We start from the raw sequence: 17,443 nt of genomic DNA on the forward strand, positions 1-17,443 counted from the left end.
TGGCAATTTCTTATGTTCTTTATCAGCCCTCGTTTCCTGCAGGTTGAGCCCTTGAGTGCTGGGGCCGGCAGGACTTAGACAGAGGTCGGTCTCTCAAAGCGTGAAACCAAAGGAGGACGCTGAAGCGGCATCGGGCAGGCAGAAGTCTAGGCAGCCTAGGCAGGAGGCAGACAGATGGAACCAGGAACAGGCCAGAGGTCAGGACAGGCAGCGAACAAGCGAAGACAAAGAAACAGGCTGGAGTTCAGGGCAGGTGGAGGTCAAGCAGAGTTAGGTTACCAGGCAGAGGTCAGGCAGTGTCAGGTTACCAGGCGGATTGAAAACCAGGAAGTCAGTCCGGAGAGGCGAGGAGCAGGAGGGCACGGAACAGGAGACAAGAAGCAAAGCAGGAACACAGGATTAGGAATCAAGGCTGGAACGCAGGCTCAGGAGACAATGCAGAACTCGTACTCTGAAGCACAGCAAGACCCATTGCTGAGGCAAAGTGCTGGAGGCAGGACTGGGTATATATACCCACCCTACCTGACGTCATCTTCTCGGGCCGCGGGGAACTTTCCCGCCATGGGCCCTTTAAATTGGGAGCAACGGCGCGCACACACGCCTAAGGGAGGCATGTGCAGAGGCCGGGACAGCGGCATGCCGAGCCGTGAGGGCATGCTGCAACAGTGGTGGTTGGCGTTGGCCACCGCAAAGGCGATGGGGAAGAGCCGGGCCTGGTAGCCTCCCAGTGGAGGTAAGGGCACCCGGCCGCGGATCCGAACACCTATACTAAGCAAACTGCAAAGGGAGAAGAAATTAATATTCTCAAAACTGATATACTCCGTCACTCCCCTACATGCCTCTATCACCTCTCACTTCTCCCAACTACTCAATCATCCCTTCACATGCTCATATCCCTGTCCAACATTTCCAACACCGCTCACTCCACATCCTCTTCCACGTGCTCCCTTCTCTCCCCTGCTCAACTCTTCCTGCCCTTCCATCTCCCCTTCCATACCCAGAATACCTCTTTCCTACCCCTTCCTACTCAGCATCCCCATTCCCCACTCCCTTAACCCAGCATCTCCACACCTCCATCTCTCTTCCATGCCCAGCAGCCCCCAACCCCTCCCTCCTCTACCTCTCCCTACACAGCAACCCCAACCTCCTTTCCCCCACCCCTTCCTACCCCGCAAACTCCTGACTCCCTATCTCCCCATGCCTTCCTGCCCAGCAGACTAACTCCTGTCTTCCCATACCTTCCTGCGCAGTACATTTCCCTCTCCTCCTGGCTCCCAGCCAGCAGAAACTATTTCAGTCCATTCCATAGTCTCCTTCCCTCTTTATCAGCAGCAGATGAGGGCAAGAAGCATTGAGGAAAGGAAGATGAGGAGGCAGCAGCAAGAGCACGCACCTCTCTCCCTTATGCTCCTGCTTTCACATCCAGGCTCCATGGGGTAAAGACAGTATCGGCAGCCTCACTGCCAGGCCAGGCAGAGGAAGATAAAGTTGGTTTCCTGCCAGGACCATATGAACAAGAGTTGGTGATATCAATCTCTGATCAGAGTGAAGGAGGAAGAAACAACCTCTCACTGACCAGGAAGAGAAGAAGAAAGCAAGAGCAGCTTCCTGTCATATCCAATATAAGAGAAGTCAGCGAACTCCTGCCCAGACTGATGAGGAAAGATCAGTCCTCTGCTGGCTCTGTGACACACCTCTCAGGACTTTGCGACACACTAGTGTGTCCCGACACACCTGTTGAGAACCACTGGTTTAGACAACTGGATTCCAAAAGCCAAATTTCTAAGGCTCCCCCCCCCCCCCCAGTTTCTATGAAAAAAGAGCTTAATATCTCAGGCCCATGAAGATTTTCTGGGAGGCCAATGTACTAAAGTTTGCACAAGTATTAATGTACGATAAATGCTCATTACCTAGTACTACAGTGATAGAGTATGTGTGCAAACTGCTTTGCAGATATATTATTGCAAAAAAAAATACATATACTTAGGGGAGGTGTAGTTAACTTTTTGCAATAATGTCATTAGATAAAGTACACATCTTGTCTCTTTGGCATTTCATTAGTGTGCATGTTAATGGTTGGTAAAATGCTTTAGAACAGTAGTTCTCAACCTTTTTTTGTCATGTCACAACTGACAGATGATAGTCAAGTGACACACTGCACACTACATTTAACAGCTATACTAAAAAAACAAAAAATCCTAGATATGTTATTATTGAAAATGATGCATGAGAAAGATAATGTATTCTTTAATTTCAATAACTGCTTATAAAATATCATTATTAAATGTTATTTTTTTTCACAAAATTTTAATCTTTGCTTACTGCATCAGTGAGAAATTTGGGATGGATGTGTAGATGGAACACACAGTTTTTCAAGACAAACTCTCATGCATTTCACTGTCAACGAAAGTTCTGATCTCTTCTGGAGTTTATACAGAGCAGACAGGTCGATACTCTAAGGCCGCGGTAGAAAGTGTGCGGCAGTGCCTGGCGCACCCTCGTTCCCCGCACGCACAGTTCTCTTCACCTACCGCTCGATACTCTCTTCTAATTGCATGCAAATGCATGCCGCGTCTGCGAAGTGTTAGGGAAGCGTTAGGCCCGCGCAACCCATTTTACGGTATAGAGCGCCTATACAGTATCCTGGGTGCTCGGGCCTAACGCTTCACGGCCGCGCTGGTATCTGTCATTTCAAATGTCATTTGAAATGACAGATACCAGGAAGTCGAGATTGCCGTCCCCTCTCCCCTCCTCCCGAAGCAAAAAAAAAGTGAAAAAAAAAAGTTGCGAGAGAGAGAGGGGAGAGGACGGCAATCCTATGCTCGGCGACTTACTTTTGCAGCCCCCCTCCGGACATCGTGGCTTCCCCCGTGCCAGTTCCCCTTCTCCTCCTCCCGAAGCAGGGCGCGAAAAGCGCGAAGCGACTTACTTTTGCAGCACCTTCCGGACATCGGACGACCTCTCCTGCCTCCAGCTGCTCGCGAAGATGGACGCCTGCACGGCCGCTGAAGACGTGACGTCACGACGTTTGGCGTCACGGCATGTGACGTCACGTCTTCAGCGGCCGTGCAGGCGTCCATCTTCGCGAGCAGCAGGAGAGGTCGTCCGATGTCCGGAAGGTGCTACAAAAGGTGAGTCGCTTCGCCGCTTTACACTGCCAGTTCTTTCTTCCCTCCTCCCGGAGCAAGGCTGCTTTTCACGCCCTGCTTCGGGAGGAGGGGAGGGGGAACTGGCACGGGGAAGCCACGATGTCCGGAGGAGGGGGGCTGCAAAAGTAAGTCACTGAGCGTAGGATTGCCGTCCTCTCCCCTCTCTCTCGCAACTTTTTTTCGCTTTTTTTTTTCTTCGGGAGGAGGGGGGAGGACTGGGGCTGCCCCGGAGGCCAGCATCCATGGACGCGGCCAGGGCAGGTGAGAGGGGGCTGGGGGAAAGCTTGCCGTCTACCCTCACCCCTGCCTCTAACGCAGGGGTAGGGGTAGGCGGTAAGTTAGCAGGTTAAACGCGGGGCAAAATGGCAGCGATAGTCGGGGCGCACGATACAGTATTGGAGGGGAATAGCTAATTCCTTCATTATACAGCTAATTCGTTCATTTACATATCATATACATGCTGCGTGCGGAAAGGGTTATGCGTCTGTTTTAAGAAGCGCTAAGGACGCGTGAAACTGGAGACTGTATCGCTGGATCGCCTTACGCGTCCGAATTGTGCGCTCCCAGCACGTTACAGACGGGAAATCTTCAACCGCACGTTACAGTATCGACCTGAGAGTTTGGAAATTTCCCCTTTCAACTCACCATACAAAAAATATATAAAAATTCTGATATCCCCTCAGTAATAGTACTTCAAAATCCCTTCCCTGCCTGCCACTTTGTGAAATAATATATAAACCTGCTAAAAAGACATTTAGAAATTATATAGCATACCAGCCATACTATAAGGGTACTAACACCCAGGACTTGAACAGCAACAACCTTACCTATGAAAAAGCAAGACTACAAATATAGGCCAGGATTCATCATTCTTCGCAGAATGATGAATCCTGCGAGAACGGGGGGTGGGCGGGCCTGCGAAAGCCCGCAGCCTTTGCACCACAGCGGTGCGCCAGCTGCTGGCTTTTGCACCAAATAGCACCACCGTGAAAGGTGGTGCTATTTGGCGAGCTACTGCCAACGATAATGTTAGTAACATTATCACCAGCAGCGAAGACACTGCCGACTCCGCCCCCACCCTGCCCCAACTCCTCCCCTCCCCGCCTCCTCCCCTCCCCCTAATTTGCATGATATCGCATGCAGAAAGGCCCTTTTCGCGTGCAATAAGCCTTTGATAAATGACCCCCATAGGTAGGACACAGTACACTTACTATTGGAAAAATATAGAAAGCCAGATTGCTCTAGATTCCTATGCAGAATCTACATCCTAGTTAGCAGAATCTCTCACCTCTGTTAAACATGCAGATTTCAAACTGACTCTTATCTAATACAGAATAAAAGATCATAAATTATAAAGAAGCATACAGAGAACAACTGAAACTGCAAGAAGTGGGAGAGGGAGAGAGAGGTGTGGTGGGAGGATGGGGCAGCATACAGCATGCCTGCAACATTTCTGGCTTGGATTGGTGGTGGCAGTGATTGCCAGGATTGAGGGAAAAGCAGCAACAGGGAGCAGTGATGAGGAATTTAAGTACCAGCTCCTTACTCTGCACTCTCCTCAAGCAGCAAGCATGTGGCTGTTATAGAAAGCATAGACTTGCTATGTCAAATTGTTGGTGACACACTGGTTGAGAACAACTGCTTTAGAACATGAGACTCAAATATAAATTAAAGAATTTTTTTTTCAAAATAACTCAATTAGTGATATAATACATTCACATTTATAAGCTCCATTGTATTCCATCGATACTCCAAGCTAAGAATACTACATTGGCTGAAACATTACTAACAACCAAGGATTCTGCACTATTCTACAAACACTAATATTCTCAAATTTAGATTATTGCAACTCACTATTACTAGGCATACCCTCAGGACTATTAAAACCACTTCAGTTATTACAAAATGCCTCCACCAGACTCTTACTAGGGACAAGGAAATTTTACCATAGCACCCCCTCGAAGATAGCATTGCACTGGCTTCCTGTATAATACAGAATTCATTATAAAGTATTAACTCTAATTTTTAATACCATCAACAACTTTAACCCATGCTTAACTGGCATGACACTTCAACCATACACTCCTAAGACACAAAATAAAGGACTTCTAAAGGTGCCTACAACACGGAACACACACTTAACACAAATAAGAAACCGAAGGCTCTCCATAGCAAACCCCAAACCGTGGAACTCGCTTCCAGAATCATTACGTCTGATAACAGATAGAAAGAGTTTCAAACGTGAACTGAAAACATGGCTCTTTAGAAATGCAAATGATTTTAGCAGAAAATACCAATAGTCCGATAACCACACTCCCACCACCAGAGATAATGATAGAATGAACAATATGCATTGAATGATGTTAAGTGAAATGATAGTAGAATTAGAATTTGTATTTACTGTCATGTTGACCTAGAAGATGCATGAATATGCACTAGAATATGTATTTGCTGCAGTGCTGAATGAATGTTAAACCAGAATGCGAATGTTGACGAGTATGAATACTGATTTTGTAAACCATTGTGATCTTCTTTTGGAAGGACGGTATATAAAATGCCTAAATACATACATAAATCATAAAATAAATTGGTTAAACACTGCCATACTCCCATACTCCATACAGAGAAATCTCAGATCCTCAGACTCTGGCCTTCTCACCGTTCCCAACTCCCAAACAGTACACCTCACCTCCACCCGCAAACAAGCCATATCCGTGGTGGGCCCCACACTTTGGAACTCCCTCCCACCCCTACCCAGAAATGAACCTTCCACCCAAGTATTCAAAAAACAACTCAAAACCTGGCTCTTCAGAAAAGCCTTCCCGCCAGATTCTTAGCCCCCCCCTCGGGCTCATCACTGCCTCGAAAATGAAACCCCAACCGCCGTCACCCACCTGAGACTCACCCCCAGCCCCCCACATTTAATTGCTCTTTCCCACCCCCCTCTCCCCCCAAGCCATGTTTTATAAGCTTTCCACCAAAGTCTCCACACAAGTTAACCACTCCAAGACTCCAGATCGTACTCTATAACTTATCTTCCCAAGTTACAATGTTATAATGGTATAATATAAACGATTCTCTCTTTTCTTTTATACAAGTTACCATGTTACAATGTAAAATAAGCAGATCTTGCCTTATATGTTCAGTTATATGTAAACCGATGTGATATCTCAATCGAATGTCGGTATATAAAAGCAAATAAATAAATAAATAAATAACTACATAATCCATAATGCTGGGGCCAATGCAATGATGTGTGAAATTCAGCACATACGGGCCGAGACAGTAAACCGTACGGGAGAGCCGGCGAACGCCCACTTTCCCGACGCGCACCCAGGACACTCTCCTAGGCGCGCAATTCACTAAGCAAATTAGGGCCTGGGGTAATAAGGAGGCGTGTCCTAGCGCTTCCTTATTGACAGAAGTGGCGGCTGTCAGCAGGTTTGACAGCTGATGCTTAATTTTACTGGCATTGGTTGTCTAATCACTGACAGCCACGGGTTCGGAAAATGGACGCCGGCAAAATTGAGCGTCCGTTTTCCAACCCGCGGGCCATGGGCAGATTTTTTTTTTTTAGATTTTTAATTTTTTTTTATTTTTGGGGCCTCCGACTTAATGTTGCTATGATATTAAATTGGAGGGTGTACAGAAAAGCAGTTTTTTCTGTTTTTCTGTACACTTTCCTGGTGCCGGCCGAAATTAACTCCTGAGTGTAAAATGTGCAGCTTGGCTGCACATTTTACTTTCTATATCGGGCGGGACTAATAGGCTCATCAACATGCATTTGCATGTTGCGGGCCGTATTAGTTTCGGGGGGGTGGTTGGTCGCGCGTTTTCCATGCGCTATTACCCCTTACTGTCAGGCCGATACAGAAAAACGCGCGGGAGAGCCAGCGAGCGCCCGCTCTCCCAGCGCACGCACAGGCCACTCTCCTGGGCGCGCGATTCAGGAGGGTGGCCTATGCAAATTAGGGCCCGCGGTAAAAAGAGGCGCTAGGGACACTAGTGTGTCCCTAGTGCCTCTTTACTGACAGGAGTGTTGGCTGTCAGCGGGTTTGATAGCCGATGCTCAATTTTGCTGGTGTCAGTTCTCAAACCCGCTGACAGTCACGGGTTCGGAAAATGGACGCCGGCATAATTGAGTGTCCGTCTTTGACCCACGAGCCAATTTTAAGTTGGTTTTTTTTTAATTTTTGATTTTTTTAATTTTTGGGGCCTCCGACTTAATATCACTATGCTATTAAGTCGGAGGGTGTACAGAAAAGCATTTTTTTCTGCTTTTCTGTACACTTCCCCGGCGCGGGCAGGTGTTAATTTTTGAAAGTAAAATGTGTGGCTTTGCTGCACATATTGCTTTCTGGATCGCGCGGGAATACCTAATAGGGCCATCAACATGCATTTGCATGTTGCGGGTGCTATTAGTTTCGGGGGGGGGGGGGGGGGGGTTGGCTGCGCGTTTTCAATTGTATAAGGGGTAAAGCTAGCACATCGAAAACGCGTGGCCAAACCTGAGCTACCAGTGTGTTCCGCCTGAGCGCACTTTACTGTATCGGCTCGTGTGTAAGGGGTAAAAATAGCGCGTCGAAAACGCGCGTCCAAACGGGGGCTAATGGTTCGCTCCGTCTGAGCGCACTTTACTCTAACAGCCCGATAGTTTTTTAACTCACTGGTTAAATATTATTTTAAGTCAGCATACCTCTTGCATGGGGGAGGCGGTTTAATGCCCAGGGCCGGTGCAAGAGCATTGGTGCCCTAGCTGAAACTTTGGTCATGCGCCCCCGCCCTAACTTCTAGCACAGCGCTCGCTCCTATTGGCGGCGCTGGCTCCAGAACAGTACTCCCCTCTGTGGCACAGTATCCTTCTGCGGGCAGGATTTTGCCGCCTCCAACTAGGCGACCGCCTAGTTTTTTCTACCAGAAGTACCTGCCCTGTTAATGGGATTTCCACGCGAGGAAGTTACACAGGACAAAACTCCTTGCCACATTTGCAGTAACATTTGCGCATAATAAATGTGCACACGACTGCGTGTAAAACTGTGTTCTCTACAGGGCGATGCTCACCGGCAGCAGGTATTGCTATAGCAAATAGCAACTGAAAGCCGCCGATTTGGCGCTGTTTGCGTACGGTTACGGCGCTCCACCCCACCCCCACCGGCGCGGTCTGCGGCAGAGGTGCTGGGGATTGTGCGTCGTTTGCGTGGTAGGGGCTGTCGGCGGCGGCGCCGTTTGCGTGATCGGGGGCGTTCGGGCAGGGTTCGAGCGCCCCCGGTGGCGGGCGGCGGCAGTGCAGCGCGCGGGGCACGCTCGGCGCTCGTCTCTCAGTGACTCAGAAGCTCCTCGTGATCGGCCGCTACTTGCTGCTCTTCTGGCTCCGTCGCGCCTGGCCGCGGCCGCCTGCCTTCCCCGCTCCCCGATGGCCGGGTAGCCTGGGCCGGCTTTTTCGGGAGTCTGAGCCGGGGAAGCGGACTCCGCTGCTCTCTCTCTCTCCGCACCGGCCGGACGTTCTCGCGGTGAGTTCTCCGGCACAGCCGGCTCCTGGTCACGGTAGGCCGCGCTCCTTCCTGCGGTCTTTTCCTGAGCTGCGCACCCGGGTAGAGTGGCGCGGCCCTCGGTCCCCCTGTACTACGCGAGCGGCTAGCTGGACCTGGAGGCTCTCAGGCGGGACGGAGCCGGGGTGTCCCGCCCGGACTATTAGGGCGAGTAACTCACGCCGGCTCCCGTGGAGGCCCGGAAGCAACGGAAGGATCCCGCAGGCCCCAAGGAGCCGAGAGCTGCTCCGTGTGCCCTTTTCTCCCCGAGGTGTCTGGAGTTTGCCCCTCTTTGATTTCTTTCTACCCCCCTTCTGGAAATGGCCGGGGCTACTCCGGTCCTGGTAGCCTCACCGAGGCGGATCACCGGCTCCGGCCTCCTCTTCCCGAGGGCTGCCTGTAGGATCCGGGTTGGTTTGCTGGATAATCTTCTCCTGTCTGGTTTTCTTCCAGCAGGATTGTCATATGATCGGGTGACAGGGAACGGAGTCTCCTGAAATGGCTTTGCCTTGTTTGGGCCCCGGGCTTTAATGCTTGAGAGTGATTTTCATCGAGCGTGAGAGAGTCCTGGGCGCTCAGCAACGCTTTGTTTCTCTCTGTCTCGGCTACTGACTCGATTCATTTCTTCGCTATCAGAATATTTCTGCATGTGCGTATTTGAGAAGCTCGGACACCCTTCACGGCCAAGTTCAGAAGTTAATACATGGGAAAACGTGTTTTTCTTCTTGCAGGGAGAGTTTTAAAACGGATTAAACAAACAAGTAACTAACAAAGCTTGACTTGTGTCTCAGGTGTACTTTGAAGCTGAAACTTCACTGTCAGCGGGGAAGAGCCGGGATATTGTCTACTTTGTGACAAGGAGAAAAATCAGTTTGTAGTTTTTTTTTAATGTATTGATTTTGAGTGAGTATTAGAAATATCAATTTTAGTTATTCTGGGTTTTTCGATTGATTTAAAAAAATACTTCCCTATGGAAGAATTTGCGATTTAGTTTGAGGTGATTTTTCTATAAAAATGAGTATATGTACCATTGCTTGATTAAGTGAAAATAATTTTAATAGTTCCATGGAATGTAAGAAATCCAGATTCATCGGCTTGCCTAGTGGTTAAAGCATTGAACTACCTTATCAGGATAACTTAAATCCCTCAGTCTTCTCTACAGATGACTTTGTATGACCTTGAACCAGTTAATTTATCAGTTTTCCGTAGTCTACTGAACTGTATTTGTATAATATTTTCCCATGTTCCTTCTTCCCATTGGAAGTTGCCATATACCGTAATCTAGCTGCCAGAAATATGCTGAGCTGTCCATGATCTGTGTCCCTGAAGTGCTAAGTTGTAAAGTGTGTGGAAATGATGTTGTATGAATTGAAATTATTATAGTTGAAACTGAGGACTGGACAAGAAGTAATGAATTTAAAGTGCAGCAGGGGAGCAGTCATAGGGTTTTATTTTTAATTGTGACAGGACTTATTATGTCAAATATGTGCAGAAAGATTCAGCAAGGAATATTATGATCTGTAGAGACAAGAGAGGCTGGTGGCATTCCGGAGATTAACTGATTTTTTTAAGGCATGACTTTTTGAGGATGAAGTGAACACTTGTCCCCAAAAATCCAAGCCCAGTAAATCAGTCTATAAGGTGCTGTCGGTCTCTGTGTTTTTGCTCTGTAAGTTCAAATTGTAAAGGTAGTCAAGTATATGAACAAGTTTCCCAGGGAGGTGGTGGAATTTCACCTGATGGTTTTTAAGAGAAGATGAGTATAGTCAAAACTACTTGTTAAGGTCCTTTCTAGCCTAGCTTTTTTTATGATTCCATAAAACCTTTGTTGTAATCTTTAATTTGCTTTCTTGAAGGAAACCACTTAGTCTGGCTCTAGAAGGGGCAGGAGGGAGTCATATTGCAATAGGCAAGACTCCAGTGTAATAGTATACATGTGTCACTGAGTGGCATTTGTAGCCTAAATGTGTTGAAATTGCTATGGCATTATCTGAAAGTGAGGAGGGCTCTTTCAGTGCTTTTACAACATGTGTTGATTATTTTTGTTCAGCCTTCCATATGGCAGTTTATGGCGCTTGAGATGAGATGTGTGTTTCACCCACATAGTTTTTCAGTATGACTTGCACACTGGGGAAAACCTTGCCATGGATCACATATAGTACATGGAAATGTGCTATATCTGTTTACTAGGGATTCTGGACTAGTAGCAGGCTTAGGGGAGTGGTTCTTGCAAGACAGTTCAGGTACATTTGACTTTATTATACTTAATAGGTACTTTGAGAGAAACTTTTGTGGTTTGTAATATTAGTCACATGCCATTGTCACTTGGTATATAATATTTTCTCAGTTTGTAAATATCTCTCTTGGATGCCAATTAATGACATCATATATAGTAATTACTATATTTCAGAATCATCTTTGTTCAAAACCCCCAGTTTAGTACTGAAATTGTGAAACTTTTCTTATCCATAAGTGGTTTGCATACTTGTGGTGTGCAACATGTCATTTTTCTTACATTCCAATGATGGAATAATTATCAAGCTCTGAAGGTGTGAAACCAATAGAATACTAACTTCACCTTCCATGTGAAATCACCTTATTTCTGTAAGCAGTATTATTTCAGTTATTTACTAATTTAAGTATCATAGTAGTGTCAAATGAACTCTGTGAGAACCTCTAAGAATAATTTCAGATGACACTTTTTTTTTGATCTGGTAGCTTCCTTTTAGTCCTTAGAACTTCAAATTCAATTGCAAACAGCCTACAGTTGTGATCATAAGTTTATATACCCCTGGCAGAATTTGCAAGATATGTAGCATTTTAAGAAAACATGAGTGATCGACAAAAACATGTCTTTTTAATGTGTTCCAAATTAAACTGTTATGCATCACAGAGTTGTACAATCATAAGAACAAAACAAGAAATTGCCATACTGGGTCAGATCAAGGGTCCATCAAGTCCTGCATCCTGTTTCCAATAGTAGCCAATCCAGGCTGCAAGTACCCAAACACTAAGTATATTCCATGCTACTGATGCCAGTAATAGCAGTGGTAAGTCAACTTGATTAATAGCAGATATTGGACTTCTCCTCCTAGAATGTATCCAAACCTTTTTTAAACCCAGCTACACTAACTACACTAATCACATCCTCTGGTAACAAATTCCAGAGCTTAATTGTGCGTTGAGTGAAAAAGAATTTTCTCTGATTAGTTTTAAATGTGATACTTGCTAACTTCATGGAGTGCCCCCTAGTCCATCTATTATCCGAAAGAGTAAATAATTGATTCACATTTACCCGTTCTACACCTCTCATGATTTTAAATACCACTATCATATCCCCCCCCTCAGCCGTCTCTTCTCCAAGCTGAACAGCCCTAACCTCTTCAACTTTTCCTCATAGGGGAGCTATTCCACCCCCTTTATCATTTTAGTTGGCCTTCTCTGTACCTTCTCCATCGCAATTATATCTTTTTTGAGATGTAGCGACCAGAATTATACACAGTATTCAAGGTGCAGTCTCACCATGGAGCAATACAGAGGCATTATGACATTTTCTATGTTTTTTACCATTCCCTTCCTAATAATTCTTAACATTCTGTTTGCTTTTTAGACTGCTGCAGCACACTGAGCTGATGATTTCAATGTATTATCCACTATGACGCCTAGATCTCTTTCCTAGGTGGTAACTCCTAATGTGGAGTATAACATTGTGAAACCACAGCAAGGGTTATTTTTCCCTATATGCATCACCTTGCACTTGTCCACATTAAATTTTATTGCTGTTTGGATGTCCAATCTTCCAGTCTCACAAGGTTGTCCTGCAATTTATACCAATCTGCTTGTGATTAAACTACTCTGAATAATTTGATTTCCTCACTTGTTGCATTCCTTTCCAGATCATTTAAAAAGATATCGAAAAGCACCAGTCCAAGTACAGATCTCTGAAGCACTCCACTGTTTACCCTTTTCCACTGAGAAAATTGACCATTTAATCCCATTCTGTTTCTTGTCTTTTAACCAGTTTGTAATCCACGAAAGGACATTGCCTCCTATCCCATGACTTTTTAGTTTTCTTAGAAAGCCTCTCATGAGGGACTTTGTTAAACACCTTCTGAAAATCCATATACACTGCATCTACCGGTTCACCTTTATCCACATGTTTATTAACCCCTTCAAAAAAAATGAAACAGATTTGTGAGACAAAACTTTCCTTGGGAAAATCCATGTTGACTGTGTTTCATTAAACCATGACTTTTCTATATGCTCTGTGATTTAGATCTTTAGAATAGTTTCCACTATTTTTCCCGGCACTGAAGTCAGGCTCACTGGTCTATAGTTTCCCGGATAACCACTAGTTCCCTTTTTAAATGTTGGCATTGCATTGGCCACCCTCCAGTTTTCAGGTACAATGGATGATTTTAATGATAGGTTACAAATTTTAACTAATAGAGCTGAAATTTCATTTTTGAGTTCCTTCCTACCATCCGGACCAGGTGATTTGCTATGTTTTAATTTGTCAGTCTGGCCTACTACAACTTCCAGGTTCACAGTGATTTGGTTCAGTTCATCTGACTCATCACCCTTGAAAACAATTTCTGGAACCAGTATCTTCCCCATCATCCTCATTAATAAACACAGAAGCAAAGAATTCTTTTAGTCTTTCTGCTATTCTGTGATGCAGAAGTTTAATTTGAAACACATTAAAAATAACAGACTTGTTTTGTCTGATCTTTCATGTTTTTTTAAAATGCTCCACATCTTACAAATTGTGCCAGGGACATGTGAAGTTATAAGCACAGCTCTATATTGGGCTATGGCTCCAAGAGCTTTGATTAGTAGCTACTTACAAAGGGGGCTTCCCATTTTTATGAACTCTTCTCACTTTATAAACAAGCTATTGCAGCAGTAGTACTGCTAGTCACAGCAGTCTCTCATTGGATCCCAATACTCATGCATAGTGAATCATACTTTAGGTGTGGCTGTTTATGGATTTCCAGGAGATGTGAATGCTGCCTTTATAGCATCTAGCCTAGTCCAGGATTCAAATCTAGGTCTTCCTGCTCATGCCATCTTTTTCTTTTGGATGTCAGAACTGTTCAGTTTTTCAGAATGAATCTGACTTTAGAAGAAATCTTGCAGTACCAATGATTCTAAAACTGGAAATCAATGAAGGTTTACAGTTGGGTCACCATAGCTGGAAAAATGTTTTGGAAACTTAGGTGCTAACCAGAATTTGTAGGAACCAGGGAAAAATGTTTTCCCTTATAATTTGATTTTTTTTTGGTGGATGAATTTTTTTGTTTTTATTTCACTTATTTTTTATTTTAGCTTATTTCTTATGTCTTGTTTTTACTTTTTAAGCTCCTTTGTTTTACCTCCCCTCCCCTCCCTGCAGCCTCCTCTTCTTGTGGCCTGGTGGCAGGCTGTTTCCCTTCCTCCCTCTGAGCAGCAGGAGCAGTGACTCTTCTTGTGTGCTCCCTGGCTTTATGGGACTAATTCACACTTGGGCTCCTCATAGCAGTCCAATGGCAGAGGCCTTTTGTTGCAGCTCATACCCTTTACAGCTTAGCAGCAGCACGCGCCATCTAGGATCCTTCTCCATTTGGTATGATGGCAGGGGGCTGACGTGGACTGCAGTGACCTCATTTGGGCTCAGTCTGGTGTCAACATCTTCTCTCAGCCTGTATGTGGGTTGGCACCAGATGGGTGCCAGAGTTGGCCTGGTGCCCGAGATTTCTGCAATTCTGTGGGTCATATGTTAAAGCCTTTCAGGCCGATACTGTAAATGGGCGCTCGGTGTTGAGCGCCCGCTTTCCTAACACGCCTCCAGCCACCTCTCCTGGGCGCGTAATGCTGTATTTAAATGAGGGGTCGTGCTAAAAAGGAAGTGCTAGGGGCAATAGCGAGCCCCTAACGGGGAAGCCAAGGAGAGGTGGCTGTCAGCAGGTTTGGAAAACGGATGTTCTATTTTACGTGTGTCTGTTTTCCTAACCTGTGCACAGCCACGAGTTGGGGAAATGAATGCTTATAAAATTGAGATCCATCTTCCTGACCTGACCCACAGACACTATTAAAAAAAAAAATCTTTTGGTTCCTCCGATTTAATATCGCCATGATATTAAGTCGGAGGATATACAGAAAAGCAGTATTTTCTGCTTTTCTGTACGCTTTTCTGGGCTGCTCAGAAATTAATTTCTAAGTGTAAAACATGCGGATCGGGCACACTTTTTCTTTTCTGTATCCCGGGCAAATAACTAATAGTCTCATCAACATGCATTTGCATGTGATGAGTGCTATTAGTTTTGGGTGGAGTTTGGACGCGCTAAACCCCTTATTGTATAAAGGATTGTGGATGTGCGTCCAACTCGGGTTAAATGGTGCGCTCAGCTGAGCGCGCTTTACTGTATCGACCTGTTTGGCAATTAGGCAGCCAAAAAAAATGAAAAATATACAGTAGAGGTTCAGTACTTCTCTTGTAAGTACATTGAACCATGCAGCATCATATACACAGTGTTAAAGTTCTGGAAACACCACACTTTTATGTAGAAGCTTTTATTTTATGGTTTGGGAAGACCCCTGTACAATATCAGTTCTGTCTCTGGGAACTCCATGCTCCCATCCAACTTTATTACCATATATATGAATTCTACTCACCACAAATTCACATGCACTGTATAACCAGTCATTTCTTAACCAGACATTTGTGTGTGTGATTTTTAAGGACCAAGAAAAGTATAGAAGTATTTGTCTTCGTGATTTATTATTACACTGCTAATAGCCTCTCAAAAGCCTATCCAGTTCCACAAGTGAAGGCATGTGATTGGTGGCTAACTTCATGAACTTTTGTTTAAATTATAAATATTTTCAGAAGGAATGCAGACCAGAGCTGGCATGGGGAACTACTTGTTCTAAGTTGAGATTTGCTCTATTGTGAAAACTGCTTATCGCATGAATCAAATTAATTCTGTAATCATTACTGCTTGGGAAAAGTCTCATTCCCGTGCAAAGATTTAAAAGCATTTTTCTGTCTTCCTAAATTTTGCTGTCGCTTGTTCCCCAGTTTTAACTATCACCTCTTTTTTAAGCACAAGATTGATGTGTTCCAGGAAAATCCAGGTACTTTGGACATGCTGTGTCCTTTATTTAACTTGCACAGAGGATATTGTCTATTAACTTGTCGGAGTTCATGGGTCTCCTTAGATGGCATCCTAGTACTACTGTAGTTTGCTGGCAGCTTAGCTTTGTCCTTCTTTTGTTGCTCTTAATTTATTTACAGTGCTCTTCCTTTTTTTTTTTTTTTACCCGGGTGTTTTTCCATTCTAATTTAGAATGATCGCTGTGAATAGTTTAATGTTCTGTTTATGCTTTTGATGTGCAGTGAATATGTTAACTCAGGTCTGTGATAGTGGGCATTTTTAAGTAGGCGGTCTTTCCAAAACTTCAGATAGTTTGGAAACTTAACTACAAACTAGAGAGAGAACTGGAAGGTATCTAGAAGCTGTTGTGTGTTTGGATAATCAACAAAAAAGAGTGGCAAAATTAGCTAGTTAAATTAATCTTTATCTAACAGAGGAATAGAAAATGAGGGAGAATTGTTAGCTGGGCTTTGTTTGCTTTACCTGTTTGAATCTTTGGAGAAAACAATGGTAGGGTATCAATCCTGTTTTGTAGACCTTCTGACAAAGAAAGCTCAGGTTTCCAGATAAGCACCTACTTAATCATCTTAGCTATGTAGGATTTTGTGTGCACTAATTTGGCCTAGAATGTAAACTTAGGAAAGATTAGTGTATGGCTGGAAATAACTGCCGATCATATTGGGTGCATATACCTCGAAGTTAAAGAGCACTGACAGGCTGGGAGTGACAGCTGCAGAGCTGATATTAATGACTCTTCTGTTTTTGAATTTTCTCCAGGTGAAGAAAGGCTGCAACCACCTGGGGGCTGACTGAATCCCGTTTCTCCCTTCAAGCTGCCCTGGCTTGAGCACATCACTGTGGATTCTTTTTTTTTTTTTTTTTTTTTTTTTGAGGAAAATAAACTTCTTGTAGCCATGGCTGACGTGGACCCTGACACATTGCTGGAATGGCTACAGATGGGGCAGGGGGATGAAAGGGACATGCAGCTCATAGCCTTGGAGCAGCTGTGCATGCTGCTTTTGATGTCTGACAACGTTGATCGTTGTTTTGAAACGTAAGTACTTCTCTTTGTCCCAGTTCACTTGTTTTGGGAGTTTCTTTAAATGGCACCTGTTGGCAAGTCGTCTCTCATCTGCTGGTTTTATTGTAAACTTAATTGAAGTAAGTGAAACAATGTTTTGATGTTTAGTGGGCCTTCTGTTTTTATCTGAGTAACACAAAGTTGAGCACATAGCAGAAGTGCTTCAGCTGCATTACAAAGTTGCTTAACTGTACCAAATAAGAAAAGCAGTTAAATATAGCAACACCCTAACAAGCATGATGACACACTGTGTAATAACTGGAAAGTATACTCTTTGGTTGATTCATTCCAAAAGCAGTTTTTGCCATTAATATATTTTTAAAAACCAAGACAAAAACTGTTTTGTCCTCTAAAATAGCAAGTTTTTTGTCAAGTCTGTAATTTACTTTATTTTTATCTCATAAAAGATAACCATCTGACACTGAACATGTCTGTGCATTTTATTCTTGAGTTTGTCTTGCTGATGGGGGGGCATTTGGGAACTGTTAGTTTTCTAAGTTGTGCATCTGGAAGTTCAGTATTGGGTTTCTGATTTTGAATATATGGTTT

General features: G+C 44.5%; 1 protein-coding gene across 1 annotated transcript in view; it reads left to right on the forward strand.

Moving 5' to 3' along the window:
* Positions 1–8,457: 8,457 nt before the first annotated feature.
* HECTD1 (HECT domain E3 ubiquitin protein ligase 1) overlaps positions 8,458–17,443 on the forward strand; it is a 345,856-nt gene continuing 336,870 nt past the window's right edge. Inside the window, 2 exon segments of the mRNA XM_029598986.1 lie at positions 8,458–8,659; positions 16,591–16,867. Coding sequence (XP_029454846.1) covers positions 16,728–16,867 — 140 coding nt within the window. The 5' untranslated portion in view covers positions 8,458–8,659; positions 16,591–16,727.

Source organism: Rhinatrema bivittatum, chromosome 4 (genome assembly GCF_901001135.1).
Source record: "Rhinatrema bivittatum chromosome 4, aRhiBiv1.1, whole genome shotgun sequence".
In the NCBI taxonomy this organism is placed as follows: Eukaryota; Metazoa; Chordata; class Amphibia; order Gymnophiona; family Rhinatrematidae; genus Rhinatrema; species Rhinatrema bivittatum.